The sequence below is a fragment of the Thunnus thynnus genome, chromosome 15 (genome assembly GCF_963924715.1).
Source record: "Thunnus thynnus chromosome 15, fThuThy2.1, whole genome shotgun sequence".
In the NCBI taxonomy this organism is placed as follows: domain Eukaryota; kingdom Metazoa; phylum Chordata; class Actinopteri; order Scombriformes; family Scombridae; genus Thunnus; species Thunnus thynnus.
In genome coordinates, this window is record NC_089531.1 from 2546918 (window position 1) to 2568963 (window position 22046).

General features: G+C 37.7%; 1 long non-coding RNA gene and 3 gene segments (V, D, J or C); 2 read left to right on the forward strand and 2 right to left on the reverse strand.

Annotated features, from left to right (window-relative positions):
* The first annotated feature begins 2691 nt into the window (after positions 1 to 2691).
* Positions 2692 to 3332, forward strand: LOC137198479 (Ig kappa-b4 chain C region-like). The segment is given in 1 exon segment: positions 2692 to 3332. A coding segment is annotated over 1 exon segment (495 nt).
* Positions 3333 to 15489: 12157 nt separating this feature from the next.
* On the forward strand, positions 15490 to 16364 carry LOC137199081 (Ig kappa-b4 chain C region-like). The segment is given in 1 exon segment: positions 15490 to 16364. A coding segment is annotated over 1 exon segment (486 nt).
* Positions 16365 to 17533: 1169 nt separating this feature from the next.
* On the reverse strand, positions 17534 to 18106 carry LOC137198549 (immunoglobulin kappa variable 1-39-like). The segment is given in 2 exon segments: positions 17534 to 17838; positions 18055 to 18106. Coding segments are annotated over 2 exon segments (357 nt in total).
* Positions 18107 to 20888: 2782 nt separating this feature from the next.
* Positions 20889 to 21309, reverse strand: LOC137198122 (uncharacterized). Its single transcript, XR_010931582.1, has 2 exons — positions 21094 to 21309; positions 20889 to 21001 (listed from the first exon to the last, which is right to left on the reverse strand). It is a non-coding gene; the product is annotated as an uncharacterized lncRNA (long non-coding RNA).
* Positions 21310 to 22046: the final 737 nt, after the last annotated feature.

The window sequence follows — 22046 nt, forward strand, 5'->3', positions numbered from 1 at the left end:
CAGTTTTTCGAGAGTCCAGAAAAAATAGTATTGCAGTAGTCAAATCTGCTTGTGACAAATGCATGTACTAGTTCTTCAGTGTCTGAATTTGACAGAAAGCCTCTGATTTTTGAGATATTTTTTGAGGTGATAGAAATCTGATGTTGTGACATTATTGATATGACAGTGAAAGTTAAGCTCAGCATCTATGATAACATCAATGTATCATGTCATGTAGCAGGTGGATGTGACTCCCCTCGTTGAGACCTGCTGATAGACGTAACAGCGGAGCAGAGGAGAGACACTGAGATAGTGATGTAACCGACCTGCACGCTGGTATTTGACATGTTTATTTTCTTCTCAAAAACTAATACTGTTTAAAATATTTGTATGGAACAAATATTTGTTAAAAAAACAAACAAACAAAAAAAAAAAAAACAATATTTGTGCTTTGCTGAATAATGTATTTGTATTTGGGCCCAACCCTAGCAGGTAGTCATTATATGATCTGACTTCACATGCACTGCTGGGAAAATTCACTGGTCAAATGTCTACAACATTGTATTTAAAGTAATGAACTATAATCGCATTATTTTCTTTTAGTGATTTTTGTATTGGGTTGAATACACAGTAATTAATTTGTAGCTGATACATCAGATTTTTACGTTGCACATACTGTAAATAGTTGAAGTTTAAAAATCTTCAAGGGGAATGAAAGAATCTAGCTCGGGGCAGTTTACACTTCATTTAATTTTAACAGATGAAGAGTATCTGGAGTAAATTCTGCCAAGTTTAATATGTACTTTAGTTTACTAGATTGAAATGAGAGAAGACGCGAGGTAGATTGGAAGCTTTTACAGTTGACTTTTATGAGTGAACACCATGAGATGATTATTCTATCTTGTCAGTTATGAAGTTCATCCAACTTTTTTATACAGAGAACGATGATGAGTGTGAGATGTGTCATAACATAATGTGATGAAGAGGATTTAACAGCTGAGGTGATGATGGGGCAGCATGAAAGAACAGAATGTCTCTGTTTAATAGATTTTACATTTTTGAGTCAAGATGAATCTTGAATGATTAAATATTTGTTTGACTCAGTAAGAGGTTGTTGAGGTGGGAGGTGGACTGTTTGACCTTCAGGAGGAAAACTGATAGAGACACTATGAACATCATAAATCATCTGTGTGTGTGTGTGTGTGTGTGTGTGTGTGTGTGTGTGTGTGTGTGTGTGTGTGTGTGTGTGTGTGTGTTCAGTGAACTGTATCAGTCTCTGCAGTAGCTTCCAGCTGCAGCAGTCAGTTCAGTTTCTGTTCAGTCTGACTGAGGGAGGTTTTTGTACGACGCTTTTTCACTGTGTGAACACATACTGACTGTTGATAACGTGGAAACTCTGACAGTAATAAACTGCTGAATCTTCAGCCTGAACTCCACTGATGGTCAGAGTGAAGTCAGTTTTTGATCCACTGCCTGAAAAACGATCTGGAATCCCTGATGCTCGAGTGGTAGCCAAGTAAATGAGAAGTTTAGGAGCTTCTCCATATTTCTGTTGGTACCAGGCTAAATAGTGGTATGGGCTACTATAATAAACATCCTGACTGGTCCTACAGCGGATGGTTGTGGATCCTCCCAGAGCAGATCTCACTGCTGCAGGCTGAGTCACTGTGACCTGGCCTCTGGACTCTGAGGATACAGAGACAAAAACATAAAGCAGCGTCATGGTTTTGATGGTTTTGATGGTTTTGTCGGCTTCATTTCAGAGGGACAGATGTTGATAGAGGAGAGGAGTTTGATTCTCTGGACTTTACCTGTGAAGCAGCAGCAGAGGAGAGTCCAGATGAGGACGGAGATCAAAGTCATGTTTTTGATGAGGAGGATTTCTGTGGCTTCTGTTGTGATGAAGGACAGCTGTCAGTCATCCAGTGTTCAACTCTCAGGACTATAAACTCTCCCAGAGCACTGGAGCATGGTGCTGCTGATGCAAAGTGGCTCTCTATGGAAATGCTCTGACTGACTCCAACAGGGACTTAGATTACTCTGATGATGCTGTTTCATCAATGGATCAATCAATTTGCCAAAGTATTGATTAATTATTAAAGTGTACAGCTGTTTATTTGAAGACAATATAATTCCGTTCTCAGGGTCTGAATTAAATAAAATATTCTTGATTAATTTAACGTAGTGATTATATAATTTCATCTGAAGAAATCTACCAGACATTTATTTAGTGAGTGTATTATCTGGAAACATTTCATGTGTTTAACTCAATCTTCCTCTCAGAACAATGAATTTCATGACATGTCACATCCTCATTATAACCAGTGAATACCATAATATCACTGTAGCTGATTTAACCTCATGTTGTATTAATAGGATTAATTTTGTGAGTTGGAAAAAGTATTTTAGTGCTTAAAATATTTGTCATTAGTGAAGTCTGTCTGTTTTCATAGTTCAGTAGTGATGCCTGTGTAAATGAGGAGATTAAACACAAACTGTCTCTTTAACGTTTTGGCTTCAATTTAAAAATATGGATGCTCAAATAAAAGTATTTCTGCCTTTCTGTAATGCATAATATTTACTTCTTTAACATTGATGTTTAAGTTTTTGAGTAAATTAAAGTAGTTGAAGAGTTGTTTGCTTGGAACCTTTTATCTTTAGTACTGAAACCTGTCTGTTGCCATGGTTCATCAGTGATGCCTGTCTGTTGCCATGGTTACTGAGCTCAGAGAGGGAAGTGAAACACTGAAGACCAGTTTTATCCAGTCTGAGGAAGACCAACAGAACCAGCAGCCTCCTCTGCTGCAACCAACAGGGTGGAGTTTATTTTCTATTTGCATGAACTTTCTTCATGTTGTCTCTCTGTCTCCTCCTCCAGTGGGTCGAGTCACCCCCACCCTGACAGTGCTGCCCCCCTCCAGCGAGGAGCTGCAGCAGGGGAAGGCCACGCTCGTGTGTCTGGCCAACAAGGGCTACCCCTCAGACTGGAGTCTGGCCTGGAAGGTGGACGGCAGCAGCAGCAGCAGCTTGGAGCAGAGCAGGAGCCCCGGGGTGCTGCAGAAGGACGGCCGCTACAGCTGGAGCAGCACCCTGAGGCTCCCTGCAGACCAGTGGAGGAAGGTGGGCTCTGTGACCTGTGAGGCCACCCAGGGCTCCCAGACTCCAGTCTCAGAGACACTGAGGAGAGACCAGTGTTCCCAGTCCTGACCTGACTCACTGCTACTGCTTTTACTCTGCTACTGCTCTCACTCTGATCTCTGCAACTATCTCTCTCTTTTATTTCACATGTTTCAGTAACAATATTTACTTGCTTGTTGTAATGTTTCAATATAATTTCAGTATTTCCAGACAATAAAGATCTGTTCATCAAATCACTTGTTTTCATCTTTATTATTATAAATGTGTTTTAATTATTTTCTCTTAATGGTAACAGTAATGATATTAAATCCTGATAAAAACTGAGTTGTAAATGTTTCAACTGCTCTATGAAGACTTCAGAGGGAAAATGTAAGATCACATAATGTATTGATTCATATACTGTATATTAGGAAAGTATTTACACTCAAACAACACTCTTAGATATTATGTGATTAATGCTACACAGTCATGGTGGCAGTAGGTCCATAATTTGTTTTCATAGTTTACAGTAAAGTCATAATAATTGTAGTAAAATGCTTTGCTGGAGTCACTTCAGACTTGTCAGTAATAATTAGTAATTGAGTAATTTTAATGAAAGATCCTCCAATCATCTTATGTTACTGAAGTGTGTCAGTGAAAGAGTCTAATATTTTTATTTTTCAGATGTATTAAAAGCACATACATAATCTTTTAAACAAATTCAGAAAAGCCTCAGAAATATGTTCTAATTCTGAAATAAAAAGCAAAATATCATCAGCATAAAGAGATATAAAATGAGTGTGATCTGATATTTTAACCCTGGACATTTTTACAAACTGCTTCTGCGGAGAGCTGAAACACAAAGACAAATGAAAGAGATGAAAAAGGGAAAGAATTCAAGTATTAATTAATTACATAATCAATTTAATGTTTTTTGGTTTATATTATAAATACTTGCTGCTGGAATGAAAATATGCAAAATGACAAATATATGTCACATGACATGATGGGTAATTTTACAACACAAATGATAGTAAATATTATCATGATAACATTTTGTAATTTATTTCTAAAACATTGTATGTTTGAGTATTAATGAAAAATAGTAAGAGATCAAATAAATAAATAATAATAGTTTTAGTGTTCATGTGTTGTAGTCAGTAGATTAAACTTATTAAAGAATTGAAATCATACTTCAACAGAGGTTAGATTTGATGTTCAGCCAAATGTTTCATATTCTGTATTAATGAAAGTATTTAAAATAAATCTTTTTCTGTAAAATACAGAATATTTAGTGTTAAAATATTGAAAATTACATTATTAAAACCTCTGTTGTTTTAGTTTGAGTGCAGCTGTTGAGTCAGTTCAGTTCCTCTTCAGCTGAGGGAGGTTTTTGTACGACGTTGTATCACTGTGTGAACACGCTGTAACTCTGCTGACAGTAATAAACTCCTGAATCTTCAGCCTGAACTCCACTGATGGTCAGAGTGAAGTCAGTCCCAGATCCACTTCCACTAAAACGATCTGAAACTCCAGGCTGAAGGTTGGTAGCTGAATAAATCAGGAGCTTCTCCAGATTTCTGAAGGTACCAGTGGAGGTTGCTATAAACATTTGAACTGGTTTTACATCTGATGGAGACAGTCTGTCCTGGGACAACAGACTGAGATCCAGGAGACTAAGTCAGGATGTATTGTCCTGATGAACCTGGAAAACATGAAAAAGAGGAGAAGGGTTATTGAGACAAATCCAGCTTGGAGAAAGATGATCATTTCTTTAACATGGAGAATAGATGGAAGAAGGTAAATGTTGCTTGTTTCAGTGTTTCTCCATCACAGCAGAACATCATTGTGGTGAACTCAACATTTACATCATCCATAACATAAAGGAGTGACAATCTGAGGGAGAGAACTTCATTTGATTTCCATCAAGCAGTTAGAAAGACTGATGTGGATTCTGTAATCTAATAATTTTGAGGCTTATTATAAAAAATTGTTTTCAGTTCATCATTTTGTTTATTGAGTATCTTGTTTTTTCCAAAGTACAAAATGTGAAACTACTCGTGTGAAAGTCCTCAAAATCACCACAGAGATAAATAAACAGTTTATAGATACATTTAGGAGTTTTCCTCATTAAAATCTATTGAATACACTCAACATTATTATTATTAGTTTTGATCTTAACAAACCTTGAGCTGAATAATGCAACGATGTACAAAAATATAATAACATAGAAGTCATATCAGCCCAACCCTCCCTCCATCCCTCCCATTCCCACCCACCCCTTCCAGCCTGGTCGCCAGAATAAAACGTTGGCAGTTTACGTTTCTGCAAACCACAGAAATGTTGAACATCTACGTTTTAACATGTGTAATACATAGCATATTAACATTTCAACAATACGTATCATCTCAACATTTCTAAAGTGACATAGTTCACATGTGATCTATATGAGCTGATCTTTCCTATTATTAGGAGGAGGAGGGGTCGGTGGATGGTTAGTAAGTTTCTTGGCAGCAAGTTGGAAATCAGCAGAGAACACGGTTCGAGACCACCTCAAAACCAATGTCTGCTTCCAGTTTCAACCGACAAAAGCAGGTGTTTTTAGTGAGATGTCAGGACATTTGCAGCTGTTTTTCTGGTGAGAAAACTGGCTTTTTTTTAGTGAGACATCAGCTGTTTCTATTTTATTTTTTATTTTTATTTTAACCCAAACCATGATCTTTCCCTAACCCTAGTGGTCTTTGTACCTAAACCTAACCAGACCTTAACCACAGCGTTGTCACACCATAAAACATCATTATTCAACGGGTAGAAATGTTAATATGCTACGTTTGTAGAAATGTTGATATGATACGTATTACGCGTGTTGTAACGTATATATTCAACGTTTCTGTGGTTTGCAGAAACGTTCAATGCCAACGTTTTCTTCTGGCAATTGGGTTGCCCCTTCAGGTCCAACTCCGAATTACTTCAGGATATGTACCTATACAAAGAGAGAGGGATAAGTTACAACAGTTCAGACTATTAAGAAGAAACAAAAAAACAGTATAGTTGCAGAGAGGGAATTGATGACAGCTCTTGTGTATCAGTTTAGATAAAAGAGTGGGATAGAGCAAAAACAAATAAATAAAATATAAATTAAAAAAAGGAAACAAAAAAACTTCTTTTACACATCTCTGTCTGAGCGTCCATATTTACACCAGCAGATGTTTGTGCTTCATCTGTTGGAGCTCAGAGGATCATAATGTAAGTTATCTGCAACTTTTCAAACAATAATCTTCATGTAGCTGCGATTCACAAACTGTAGACACCACGAGAGCTTTGATCAGTCTGCAGCTGCTTCCACATGTTCAGTGTTCTCACTGAATATCTGCTCTTCCAGTGGATCTTTTTCTCTTCATTAATGCTGCAACAATTATATTATCCTCATCTAACAGATCCACTACTGCCAGTCCAAACTTTCTCTTCAGCAGCGTTGTTACTGTTCTGTATAACAAAGTCAATATGAGAGAAAGTAAACACAGCTAGAACAGGTAACAGGTAGAGTCTACACAGAACTGTCAATCACCTGCTGAGCTGTGGAGACACCTTGATACAGAAGATTATTTCAAGCTTTAAGGAATCTGATGTTCTCAATGTATAACTTCATATCACATTTCATATGTTTTAATAAAGGAACAAAATACCTGTTTTGCCTCTTTTTCATTTACTTCAATGTAACTAATTTGTTTCCTTCAGTTTCTATCAGGTCATCAGTACAAAGTTGTTAGTGTGTTTGTACCACTGTGAGACCAGTCATGAAAAATACTGTGATTATTATCTGAGATAGATTCATACTCGTTACTACAGACATATGAATCAATTGTCTAATGGTTTAATCTGAAAGTTGTATGCATGTGTGTGTGTGTGTGCGTGTGTGTGTGTGTGTGTGTGTGTGTGTGTGTGTGTGTGTGTGTGTGTGTGTGTGTGTATGTGTGTGTATGTGTGTGTTCAGTGAACTGTATCAGTCTCTGCAGTAGCTTCCAGCTGCAGCAGTCAGTTCAGTTTCTGTTCAGTCTGACTGAGGGAGGTTTTTGTACGACGCTTTTTCACTGTGTGAACACCCACTGACTGTTGATATATTCATAACTCTGACAGTAATAAACTCCTGAATCTTCAGCCTGAACTCCACTGATGGTCAGAGTGTAGTCAGTCCCAGATCCACTTCCACTAAAACGATCTGAAACTCCAGGCTGAAGGTTTGTAGCATCATAAATCAGGAGTTTAGGAGCTTCTCCAGATTTCTGAAGGTACCAGTTGAGGTAGCTACTAACATCTGAACTGGTTTTACATCTGATGGAGACAGTCTGTCCTGGAACAGACTGAGATCCAGGAGACTGAGTCACAGTGGCTTGTCCTGATGAACCTGGAAAACATGAAAAAGAGGAGAAGGGTAACTGAGACAAATCCAGCTTGGAGAAAGATGATCAACATGAAAACAGAAGAGTATCATTTCTTTAACATGGAGAATAGATGGAAGAAGGTAAATGCTGCTTGTTTCAGTGTTTCTCCATCACAGCAGAACATCATTGTGGTGAACCTGGTTGCATCCTGAAGCAAAGTTTTCACTAGAGAGTCTCACCCTGAACAAGGAGCCCCAGGGTGGCCAGCAGTAGAGTCAGTGACATCATCATTGTGCTGCCGGCGGCGTGTCAGTGGCTCTGAAAGGTCTGGACAGCCACTGATCAACACTGGCCTCTTAACGGCTGGGAGCAGAGAGGCAGGACAGATATGCAAACACACAGAGTCAGTCAACTGTAGCTGTCCTCAACATATCATGCTGTTTCCTCCTCACTGCTGGGAGAACTCAACATTTACATCATCCATAACATAAAGGAGTGACAATCCGAGGGGGAGAACTTCATTTGATTTCCATCAAGCGGTTAGAAAGACTGATGTGAATTCTGTAATCTAAGAACTTCGAGGCTTATTATAGAAAATTGTTTTCAGTTCATCATTTTGTCTATTGTGTATCTTGTTTTTTCCGAAGTACAAAATGTGAAATTACTCATGTGAAAGTCCTCAAAATCACCAAGTATTTAAATAAAGAGTTTATAGATAAATTTAGGAGTTTTCCTCATTAAAATCTATCGAATACACTCAACATTATTATTATTAGTTTTGAACTTAACAAACCTTGAGCTGAATAATGCAATGATGTACAAAAATATAATAACATAGAAGTCATATCAGCCCGACCCTCCCTCCATCCCTCCCATTCCCACCCACTCCTTCCAGCCTGGTCGCCAGAATAAAACGTTGGCAGTTTACATTTCTGCAAACCACAGAAATGTTGAACATCTACGTTTCAACATGTGTAATACGTAGCATATTAACATTTCAACAATACGTATCATCTCACCATTTCTAAAGTGACACAGTTCACATGTGATCTATATGAGCTGATCTTTCTTATTATTAGGAGGAGGAGGGGTCGGTGGATGGTTAGTAAGTTTCTTAGCAGCAAGATGGAAATCAGCAGAGAACACGGTTCAAGACCACCTCAAAACCAATGTCTGCTTCCAGTTTCAACCGACAAAAGCAGCTGTTTTTAGCGAGACGTCACGACATTTGCAGCCGTTTTTCTGGTGAGAAAACCGGCTTTTTTTTAGTGAGACATCGGCTGTTTCTATTTTATTTTTTATTTTTATTTCAACCCAAACCATGATCTTTCCCTAACCCTAGTGGTCTTTGTACCTAAACCTAACCAGACCTTAACCACAGCGTTGTCACACCATAAAACATCATTATTCAACAGGTAGAAATGTTAATATGCTACGTTTGTAGAAATGTTGATATGATACGTATTACGCGTGTTGTAACGTATATATTCAACGTTTCTGTGGTTTACAGAAACGTTCAATGCCAACGTTTTCTTCTGGTGATTGGGTTGCCCCTTCAGGTCCAACTCCTAATTACTTCAGGATATTTACCTATACAAAGAGAGAGGGATAAGTTACAACAGTTCAGACTATTAAGAAGAAACGACAAAACAGTATAGTTGCAGAGAGGGAATAGATGACAGCTCTTATGTATCAGTTTAGTTAAAAGAGTGGGATAGAGCAAGAAATAAATACATAAAATATAAATTTAAAAAGAGGAAACAAAAAAACTGACTCACACATGACAGTTGGATTCAATACTTATGTTGAATGTTAGAAAACCTCACCAAATCTTTTTAAACTCTCCAGGCTTTCCCTTCAAGTTATACATTATCTTTCTATTTGCTAGACACGATGCTAATTCATCAGTCCATCTAGCAGATGTAGGTGGATGTTCATCTTTCCATTGCATAGCTATACATTTGTTGGCTATGATGAGGGCAATTCTAATAAATTTGAGTTTGTTTTTATTGACTTTTATCATGGAGGTATCACCCAATAGAATTATTCTTGGTTCTGTGGGGATGGTTGTTCCTATGATGTCACTTAGCTCATTAACTATAGAGATCCAGGATGTATTTAGACATGGGCAGGACCAGAACATATGTATCAGTGTTCCTGTTCCAGTTTTACATCTTGGGCAGAACTCAGAATACTGAGGTTTTATTCTGTGCAACCTGTCAGGGGTGTAGTATATTCTATGAATGAGACTGTATTGTATAATTTTATGTCTACTGTTAAAAGAGAAACACTGACTACCAATACACAGTGATTCCCATTCCGCTTCTTCAAAATTACACTCAAGGTCTTCTTCCCATTTGCGTTTCACTCCTTACAATTCCCACCCTATGATTTGATAAATTCCTGAGTAAGTATAGGATATAAACCCTCTTGCTCCTGAATACACTTTTAAGAGAGCCAGTCTGAATGTGGGATGGAGCTGGTGAAGCAAATAAGAAACTGATTCTAGGACAGACATGAAGACATCTATCAAGTCAGACAACAGGAAAAATGATTCCAACATTCATATTGATCTGTGATATCTTTGACATCAGGGAAATACTGGAGTTGTGACTACTTTATCTCAGTTTATTGAAATGTGGATTCCAAAGTATGTAGGAAGGACGATGACAGGAAGCTTGTAGACAGATTGTGGGATTGACTGGTGTAATGCTGTACTGATGTGCTGCTGAATAATAAAGGTTGTTTTACACCTCTCTGTCTGAGCGTCTATATTTACACCAGCAGATGTTTGTGCTTCATCTGTTGGAGCTCAGAGGATCATAATGTAAGTTATCTGCAACTTTTCAAACAATAATCTTCATGTAGCTGCGATTCACAAACTGTAGACACCATGAGAGCTTTGATCAGTCTGCAGCTGCTTCCACATGTTCAGTGTTCTCACTGAATATCTGCTCTTCCAGTGGATCTTTTTTCTGTTCATTCATGCTGCAACAATTATATTATCCTCATCTAACAGATCCACTACTGCCAGTCCAAACTTTCTCTTCAGCAACGTTGTTACTGCTCTGTATAACAAAGTGAATATGAGAGAAAGTAAACACAGCTAGAACAGGTAACAGGTAGAGTCTACACAGAACTGTCAATCACCTGCTGAGCTGTGGAGACACCTTGATACAGAAGATTATTTCAAGCTTTAAGGAATCTGATGTTCTCAATGTATAACTTCATATCACATTTCATATGTATTAATAAAGGAACAAAGTACCTGTTTTGCCTCTTTTTTCATTTACTTCAATGTAACTAATTTGTTTCCTTCAGTTTCTATCAGGTCATCAGTACAAAGTTGTTACTGTGTTTGTACCACTGTGAGACCAGTCATGAACAATACTGTGATTATCTGAGATAGATTCATATTCGTTACTACAGACATATGAATCAATTGTCTAATGGTTTAATCTGAAAGTTGTATGCGTGTGTGTGTGTGTGTGTGTGTGTGTGTGTGTGTGTGTGTGTGTGTGTGTGTTCAGTGAACTGTATCAGTCTCTGCAGTAGCTTCCAGCTGCAGCAGTCAGTTCAGTTTCTGTTCAGTCTGACTGTAGGGAGGTTTTTGTACGACACTTTTTCACTGTGTGAACACAAGCTGACTGTTGATATAGTGATAACTCTGACAGTAATAAACTGCTGCATCTTCAGCCTGAACTCCACTGATGGTCAGAGTGAAATCAACTCCATTCCCTGCTCCACTTCCACTGAATCTGGAGGAGATTCCTGTAAATCTGTCTGATGTGTAGTAGATCAGAAGTTTAGGAGCTTCTCCAGTTTTCTGATGGTACCAGGACAGATAGTATTGTGAACCAGTGTAGAGATCAACTTTTCTATTAGCCTTACAGTCAATAGAGACAGTTTGACCAATCTGCCGTGATTTGGCTGCTGGCTGAGTCAAGACAACATTTTGTCCAACAGACCCTGAGGAGAGAGAAGAAACACTGGACATGAGATGGTGAAACTCAGCTACACTCCAAATGATTTTCACGTGACAGAAAAATGATTTTCCTCACCCTGAGTGAAGCAGAGGAGAGTCCAGATGAGGACGGAGATCAAAGTCATGTTTTTGATGAGGAGGATTTCTGTGGCTTCTGTTGTGATGAAGGACAGCTGTCAGTCATCCAGTGTTCAACTCTCAGGACTATAAACTCTCCCAGAGCACTGGAGCATGGTGCTGCTGATGCAAAGTGGCTCTCTATGGAAATGCTCTGACTGACTCCAACAGGGACTTGGATTACTCTGATGATGCTGTTTCATCAATGGATCAATCAGTTTACCAGAGTATTGTACTGAATTTACTAGTATTAGTTTCATGTTAAAAATACAATATGTGAATTAAAAATATACATTCAGGAAATTTTTGGCACAAAATTAATGTTGTTTTTAATTTTACAAACAGAGACTAATTTTCTAGAGTTTGTTGTGTTCAAAGTCAGAGAGCCGTGTCTCTCTACAGTGAGAGGTTTTTGTACGACGACTCAGTCGGTTTGTATCACTGTGGTTCACGTTCAGTGAAGGAACCAGACTGGATGTTGGAAGTAAGTTTCTGCACAAATGTGTTTAAATATCCCTTTGTATTGATTGATATCACTCTATTTTAGTTTCAACACTTTGTTAAATGAGTTTAACTCAAACCAGCTTCAATAAACTTTTCTTTACCCCTTATTGTAAAACTGAAATGTAAACAGCTTGAAATGAAGAACAGATCGAAGAACAATAATTGAAAATGTCAACCAATGTGAGCTCTAAATTGCCCTCTTAATAGTCAACTATTGTGAATTTGAATTAAAATAATTTCAACAATGTAGATGAAAAATTTGAAATGTTATCAAATCTCTGATCCTCTTACTGTAATTTATGGAAACCCTGATGGGCAAGTGAGGAAAAAAAACATTCTGGTGATATATTTTCTAAGTCTGATCTAAAACAAAAAAAGTTTTAGCAGGTGAATTTTTTTTTTCTTTTTGGTTAAGATCATTTTTTTAAGTGCTTGTTGTTGTAAAACTCATTTGGACCACAAGAGGCTGAAGTGCACCACTACTTCATGTTCTAAATAGGACTAAAAGCATTTATGTTTTTTTCCTGGTGAGTTTTAATTTGTCCATGTACTCTAAACACAAGGTACATATATTGTGTGATAGCAAGTTATGTAACATTACTGTCATGTCCTTCTTATGGCTAGAAATGTATTTTAATCAGCGTTACTTCACATTCTGGAAGCAAGACTTTAAAGACTGAGTACAGTGAAAATCATGTTTTTCAATCTCATTGCATTATTTAACAGAAGGTATGTTGATGTAAAATTTCCCCCAAACTTTAGAACTGTAATGAAAATGATGAAAGCCCAGTGATCTCTGTCCCACAGGATATCCACAGAATCAAACCATTTCAGGTATCCAATCTGCTTCCTTGAAAAGATTGCATAATCTACTTGGTTTACCCTGATTGGCCCGTCAGTCAGTTGTCAGCAGGTGTAGAGGATATCAGCTAGTTAGTCCACAAACAAGTAATACAAGTAATTTTCTACAATTTAGTTAATTGTGGTGGTTCAAAAACATCCACAGCAGCTGTGACAATTTATTCATCACTTGCTAGCTCAGATTAATCAATGTTAATCTCCCATAGCAACCAATTCATTTGTTCACATTTGAAAGCTTCATGTATTATGATCCTAACTTGAATTGTTTTTCATTGAACAGAAAGCCACAACGCATCAACATACTGAGAGTTGGCTGTGCTCAGAGAGGAAGCACTAATACATTTATAACAAATCTAATGATACATCTGGAAAAAAATGACACTCCTGATATTATTATTCCACAATAAGCTTTTTTTTCTGACTGAATTAACATCATTATGCAAAGTCTTTAAGAACTGTACATTTGAATATTATTTACAATGAAACAGTCTAAAAAAAAACATTTACAGTGTCTCAGTCTGAGAACATCCAGTAGCATCTTTATTGATGAAAAGAAAGAAGAAGAAGAAGAAGAAGAAGAAGAAGAAGAAGAAGAAGAAGAAGAAGAAGAAGACTTATAAAGTTTACCCTGACAAAACCTTTTTTCCCACCTGTTCTTAAGTCATAAACACAGGAGAGAAAACAATTTAGATCAGACATAGAAATTTTTTCTCACTTGCCTCTCAGGGCTTCTGTGGAAATTAGTTTCTTACTGTAAAATAATATTTTGTGTGATTTATATTTTTTGGTGGTGGGAGCTGTGATTATGAAAGTTTCTGATGCTGATTTGTGTTTTCATATTTTCTGTTAACAGGATATAATTGAGATAGATATGATTCAGTATGAGGCCGAGGTCAAAGGTCATGACCAAGACATTTCTTACTAAAAGTCCCCGGCCAATCTCTCTCCTCATTGGTCAGGAAATTGGTTCATTAATATATAAAAACATTGGATCAAACCATAATAGAGTAAGAATGGATGGTGAGAAGCTGTGCTGAAGAACTTTGTTGATTTCCACCAAGACAATTATTGTCCAGCAACTGTTTTCCTTCAAATGTTTTGACCTATTTTAATTTGTTTCTGAGCTGCATGTTGATTATTTGTTTATTGTATATTGCATATTGTATATTGTATATAGTTTATTGAAATGCAATGTAACGTGTTCAGTGAACTGTATCAGTCTCTGCAGTAGCTTCCAGCTGCAGCAGTCAGTTCAGTTTCTGTTCAGTCTGACTGAGGGAGGTTTTTGTACAACGCTTTTTCACTGTGTGAACACCCACTGACTGTTGATATAGTGTGCACTCTGACAGTAATAAACTCCTGAATCTTCAGCCTGAACTCCACTGATGGTCAGAGTCAAGTCAGTTTTTGATCCACTGCCTGTAAAACGATCTGAAACTCCAGGCTGAAGGTTTGTAGCATCATAAATCAGGAGTTTAGGAGCTTCTCCAGATTTCTGAAGGTACCAGTTGAGGTAGCTACTAACATCTGAACTGGTTTTACATCTGATGGAGACAGTCTGTCACCGTAAATGAGGAGTTTATGAGCTTCACCATCTTTCTTTTGGTACCAGGCTAAACAGGGGTCGGATGCAGAACTGCCACAATATTCATCAACCTCACGACTGACCCTACAGCTGATGGTTGTGGAGCCTCCCAGAGCAGATGTCACTGCTGCAGGCTGAGTCACTGTGACCTGGCCTCTGGACTCTGAGGATACAGAGACAAAAACATAAAGCAGCGTCATGATTTTGATGGTTTTGATGGTTTTGTCGGCTTCATTTCAGAGGAACGAATGTTCATAGAGGAGAGGAGTTTGATTCTCTGGACTTTACCTGTGAAGCAGCAGCAGAGGAGAGTCCAGATGAGGACAGAGATCAAAGTCATGTTTTTGATGAGGAGGATTTCTGTGGCTTCTGTTGTGATGAAGGACAGCTGTCAGTCATCCAGTGTTCAACTCTCAGGACTATAAACTCTCCCAGAGCACTGGAGCATGGTGCTGCCGATGCAAAGTGGCTCTCTATGGAAATGCTCTGACTGACTCCAACAGGGACTTAGATTACTCTGATGATGCTGCTTAATCAATGGATCAATCAATTTACCAAAGTATTGATTAATTATTAAAATGTACAGCTGCTTATTTGAAGACAATATAATTCCGTTTTCAGAGTCTGAATGACAGAAAATATCCTTGATTAATTTAACGTAGTGATTATATAATTTCATCTGAAGAAATCTACCAGACATTTATTTAGTGAGTGTTTTATCTGACAACATTTCATGTGTTTAACTCAATCTTCCTCTCAGAATAATGAATTTAATGACATGTCACATCCTCATTATAACCAGTGAATACCATAATATCACTGTAGCTGATTTAACCTCATGTTGTATTAATAGGATTAATTTTGTAAGTTGAAAAAAGTATTTTAGTGTTTAAAATATATGTCATTAGTGAAGTCTGTCTGTTTTCATAGTTCAGTAGTGATGCCTGTGTAAATGAGGAGATTAAACACAAACTGTCTCTTTAACGTTTTGGCTTCGACTTAAAAATATGGATGATTAAATAAAAGTATTTCTGCCTTTCTGTAATGCATAATATTTACTTCTTTAACATTGATGTTTAAGTTTTTGAGTAAATTAAAGTAGTTGAAGAGTTGTTTGCTTGGAACTTTTTATCTTTAGTACTGAAACCTGTCTGTTGCCATGGTTCATCAGTGATGCCTGTCTGTTGCCATGGTTACTGAGCTCAGAGAGGGAAGTGAAACACTGAAGACCAGTTTTATCCAGTCTGAGGAAGACCAACAGAACCAGCAGCCTCCTCTGCTGCAACCAACAGAGTGGAGTTTATTTTCTCTTTGTATGACCTTTCTTCATGTTGTCTCTCTGTCTCCTCCTCCAGTGGGTCGAGTCACCCCCACCCTGACGGTGCTGCCCCCCTCCAGCGAGGAGCTGCAGCAGGGGAAGGCCACGCTCGTGTGTCTGGCCAACAAGGGCTACCCCTCAGACTGGAGTCTGGCCTGGAAGGTGGACGGCAGCAGCAGCAGCTTGGAGCAGAGCAGGAGCCCCGGGGTGCTGCAGAAGGACGGCCGCTACAGCTGGAGCAGCACCCTGAGGCTCCCTGCAGACCAGTGGAGGAAGGTGGTCTCTGTGACCTGTGAGGCCACCCAGGGCTCCCAGACTCCAGTCTCAGAGACACTGAGGAGAGACCAGTGTTCCTAGTCCTGACCTGACTCACTGCTACTGCTTTTACTCTGCTACTGCTCTCACTCTGATCTCTGCAACTACCTCTCTCTTTTATTTCACATGTTTCAGTAACAATATTTACTTGCTTGTTGTAATGTTTCAATATAATTTCAGTATTTCCAGACAATAAAGATCTGTTCATCAAATCACTTGTTTTCATCTTTATTATTATAAAAGTGTCTTAATTATTTTCTCTTAATGGTAACAGTAATGATGGTAAATCCTGATAAAAACTTTATTTATAAATGTTTCAACTGCTCTATGAAGACTTCAGAAGGAAAATGTAAGATCACATAATGTATTGATTCATATACTGTATATTAGGAAAGTATTTACACTCAAACAACACTCTTAGATATTATGTGATTAATGCTACACAGTCATGGTGGTAGTAAGTCCATAATTTGTTTTCATAGTTTACAGTAAAGTCATAATAATTGTAGAAAATGCTTTGCTGGAGTCACTTCAGATCTGTCTGTAATAATTAGTAATTGAGTAATTTTAATAAAAAATCATCCAATCATCTTATGTTACTGAAGTGTGTCAGTGCAAAGAGTCTAATATTTTTATTTTTTTAGATGTATTAAAAGCATATACATAATCTTTTAAACAAATTCACAAAACCCTCAGAAATATGTTCTAATTCTGAAATAAAAATAAAAATATCATCAGCATAAAGAGATATAAAATGAGTGTGATCTGACATTTTAACCCTGGACATTTTTACAAACTGCTTCTGCTGAAGTGCTGAAACACAAAAATAAATGAAAGAGATGAAAAAGGGAAAGAATTCAAGTCTTAATTAATTCCATAATCAATCAAATGTTTTTTGGTTTATATTATAAATACTTGCTGCTGGAATAAAAACATGCAAAATGACAAATATATGTCACATGACATGATTAGTAATTTTACAACACAAATGATAGTAAATTTTATCATGATAACATTTTGTAATTTATGTCTAAAAACTTGTATGTTTGAGTATCTATGAAAAATAGTAAGAGATCAAATAAATCAATAATAGTTTTAGTGTTCATGTGTTGTAGCCAGTAGATTAAACTTATGAAAGAATTGAAATCATACTTCAACAGAGGTTAGATTTGATGTTCAGCCAAATGTTTCACATTCCGTATTAATGAAAGTATTTAAAATAAATCTCTTTTTTTGTTGTTAAATACAGAATATTTAGTGTTAAAATGTTAAAATGAAATTATTAAAACCTCTGTTGTTTTTGTTTGAGTGCAGCTGTTGAGTCAGATCAGTTCCTCTTCAGCTGAGGGAGGTTTTTGTACGACGTTGTATCACTGTGTGAACGGGTTGTAACCCTGCTGACAGTAATAAACTCCTGAATCTTCAGCCTGAACTCCACTGATGGTCAGAGTGAAGTCAGTCCCAGATCCACTTCCACTAAAACGATCTGAAACTCCAGGCTGAAGGTTTGTAGCTCTATAAATCAGGAGTTTAGGAGCTTCTCCAGGTTTCTGAAGGTACCAGCTGAGGTAGCTACTAACATATGAACTGGTTTTACATCTGATGGAGACAGTCTGTCCTGGAACAACAGACTGAGATCCAGGAGACTGAGTCACAGTGATTTGTCCTGATGAACCTGGAAAACATGAAAAAGAGGAGAAGGGTTATTGAGACAAATCCAGCTTGGAGAAAGATGATCAACATGAAAACAGAAGAGTATCATTTCTTTAACATGGAGAATAGATGGAAGAAGGTAAATGCTGCTTGTTTCAGTGTTTCTCCATCACAGCAGAACATCATTGTGGTGAACCTGGTTGCATCCTGAAGCAAAGTTTTCACAAGAGAGTCTCACCCTGAACAAGGAGCCCCAGGGTGGCCAGCAGTAGAGTCAGTGACATCATCATTGTGCTGCCGGCGTGTCAGTGGCTCTGAAAGGTCTGGACAGCCACTGATCAACACTGGCCTCTTAACGGCTGGGAGCAGAGAGGCAGGACAGATATGCAAACACACAGAGTCAGTCAACTGTAGCTGTCCTCAACATATCATGCTGTTTCCTCCTCACTGCTGGGAGAACTCACTGTAATTTGTAGCCGATACATCAGATTTTTACATTGTACATACTGTAAATAATTAGATGTAGACATGCTGATGTAATTAATGGCTTGTTTTGGGACTCACACATGTGTTGAATCAGGTGGAGTTTATATACAGACATTCTTGGTCAAATGCTGAGTCAGGTCACAACCAACAATCACATTCATTTTATGTGACGGTTTGCTGATGATATTATGTTTTTTATTTCTAACACTACAACAGTTTTACAAGCTCACATTTGTTCAGAAGGTCAAAGACATAATGTCAAAATTTCACAGGTGCACTCAATAAAACATTATTGGGAGAATAATTCAGAGGGCTTCCTCTTGATGTTAAAGCACCTAATATAATAGTTTAACACACAGTATATACACAACTTTATGGCCTTCAAAAAATTGAAAAAATGTGGGATTTAACAAGTTTTCAGACCTTGAAAGACATGTTTACAATATCTGACAGTATATCACATGGAATATGTGCACTCACAAGTAACTGTATGTAGACTCTCATTGCTCTGTGTTATTTAAAACATGTCATTTAATCTGAACTTTAATACTTTCAGAGTTTCATTCTGGTTGTTTAAAATGGAATTAAATGCTATTTCCTCTTTGTGAAAGTTACATATTTATCTCAGCCATCATCCCTCCTCTGATGTCTCATTTGAGGTAAAATACAAGAAACATGAAGGTAAAACTTTCCAACCAATTGTTACGATTTAGAGCTGAAAACACAAAAAGTCTTAGCGGTGGATTTTTGTCTATGAGTCTGTCTGAGTCTTTGGGTGAATCCCAATTTCCTTAAATTGCATCCACGTTTCTCTCACTTGCATCTTTTCTTTGTATCCTAGTTCTTCCCACTAAAGATGCAAGGAAAAGATGTGAGGAGAGAGGAAGCATGAAAATATGGTTTTAGAGAAATGAGACGTCCTTTCCTCTGAAGCGTCACATGAAGCTACGTTGGTTTTGGACGACGGTGGCAGCTGATCAGCTGTCAGTCGGCTTTAACAGCTGTAGAGACTTCTGATGGAGTTTGTGTCTACACACATGTGCACTGTGTTAACACTAATAAAGGTTCACAGTTATCACTGCCAGCACTTGAGTTTAATCTGTAATCTGTCTCCAGTCAGTGATGTTGTGATGTATCAGATCAGTCTGATCAGCTGCAGCGTCCAATCAATGTCTGATATCCAATAAGGAGGCGTGTCAGCTGATAAATGATGCTCATGGCTCTTCAGAGATCCTTCCTCGCTCCTCGCGCCTCATAGCAGAAATAAGCACTTTGAGACAATCTTCAAAACTGAGGACCGGAGGGATTTCTGGGTCTAGCGAGGAGTGAGGAGTGATCAATTAAGTGATCAATTAAGGGAATTGAGATGCAGCTTTTGACTCATGCCTTCACACATTCTGGACTAGCCGGTGCAATATTAATATGTTGGTGTTGCAGTAAAATTGAGTATTTTAAAGGCCTTTTTAAAACATCTTTACACTTTATATCAAACTATACAAGCTTTTAATAAAATAAACTATTTGTCTGTTTACAGTCAGTTGTTTGTGGGCTCATACTGTAGTCGTGGAGTGTTTGGTGTCATATAATGTAGTTTGTTTAATGACATTTACTGAATGGATTGTGACAAAGAATACATCATGTTTGGTGTTTCTATTACTGAAAGTATTTGTTGAAGCTTCATTGTTCTGAGATTTCAGTGGAATCTGTGGACATCCATGTTTCATGTATTGTGAGTTTGTTTTGTGGGTCGACATCAGTGGAGCTCACTCTGCTGGATGTTGTTGTGGTTTTAATGGTCTGATTGGGCTTCTTCACTGGATTTGTTCACTTTATTTGAGGAAACTTTCAGGATGGTGCAGGGATGGTCCATGGACATGGTCCTGTGGTTATTGCTATTATTATTACTAGTCATATCTCTATTATTATTATTGTTGTTATTGTATTATTGTTCTTATTGTTGTTATTATGCTTCTCTGTGTCTCTCTCCCTCCATCTTTCTTTCTCTGTCAACCCAACCAGTCAAGGCAGATGGCTGCTTGGTTCTGCTTGAGGTTTCCTCACGTTAAAGGGGAGTTTTTCCTTTCCGCTGTCACCAAGTGCTGCTCATGGAGGAAAAATAAATAGTACAGTCTAGACCTGCTATATGTGAGAAATGCCTTGAGATAACTTTTCATATGATTTGGCGCTATATAAATAAAATAGAATTGAATTGAGTGTGTGTGTGTGTGTGTGTGTGTGTGTGTGTGTGTGTGTGTGTTCAGTGAACTGTATCAGTCTCTGCAGTAGCTTCCAGCTGCAGCAGTCAGTTCAGTTTCTGTTCAGTCTGACTGAGGGAGGTTTTTGTACGACACTTTTTCACTGTGTGAGCACAGCCTGACTGTTGATAGAGTGATGACTCTGACAGAAATAAAGTCCTGAATCTTCAGCCTGAACTCCACTGATGGTCAGAGTGAAGTCAACTCCATTCCCTGCTCCACTTCCACTGAATCTGGAGGAGATTCCTGTAACTCTGTCTGATGTTCGGTGGATCAGAAGTTTCGGAACTTCTCCAGTTTTCTGATGGTACCAGGACAGCCAGTATTGTGAACCAGTGTAGTGAGTAACTTGTCTATTAGCCTTACAGTCAATAGAGACAGTTTGACCAAGCTGCCGTGATTTGGCTGCTGGTTGAGTCAAGACAACATTTTGTCCAACAGACCCTGAGGAGAGAGAAGAAACACTGGACATGAGATGGTGAAACTCAGCTACACTCCAAATGATTTTCACATGACAGAAAAATGATTTTCCTCACCCTGAGTGAAGCAGAGGAGAGTCCAGATGAGGACGGAGATCAAAGTCATGTTTTTGATGAGGAGGATTTCTGTGGCTTCTGTTGTGATGAAGGACAGCTGTCAGTCATCCAGTGTTCAACTCTCAGGACTATAAACTCTCCCAGAGCACTGGAGCATGGTGCTGCTGATGCAAAGTGTCTCTCTATGGAAATGCTCTGACTGACTCCAACAGGGACTTGGATTAATCTGATGATGCTGTTTAATCAATGGATCAATCAGTTTATTAGAATATTGTTCAGGATGTAATTTTTGCGCTTTCAGCTTTTACTCATATTTTCTTTCAGAATGTCTCATGTTTGTTTATATGTATTTCTCGAGACATTAAGATCAATTTATCTTCAAAACATGAAATAAATGTACACATTCTGGAAATATCTGTCACTCAGGTGATGTTACTTGTAATTTTACTAACAGAGACTTGTTTTTTTGAGTGAGCCGTGTCTCTCTACAGTGAGAGGTTTTTGTACGACGACTCAGTCAGTTTGTATCACTGTGGTTCACGTTTGGTGGAGGAACCAGACTGGATGTTGGAAGTAAGTTTGTACTCAAATATTACACATAATGTTGACATGTAAAGCTTTAATGTGTTTAAATGTTTGTAGTAGATACAAATATCATCTGTGTTGATTTATATCACTTATATTCTCTTCTGTTTTAATCATGATGTAACTCAGACCAGCTTCAATAAACTGGTCTTTACACATTATTGTCAAACTGAAATGTGAACAGCTTGAGAAGAAAAAAGATTAAAGAACAATACTTCTACTTTTAAAATGTTAACAAAAATGAGTATTTAAATTTCCACTTAATAGTTAACTATTATGAAGTTGAATTAAAATTTATTTCAACGATGTAAAAATGAAAAATGTTTTCATATCTCTGATCCTCTTACTGTGATTGGTTTCTTACTGTA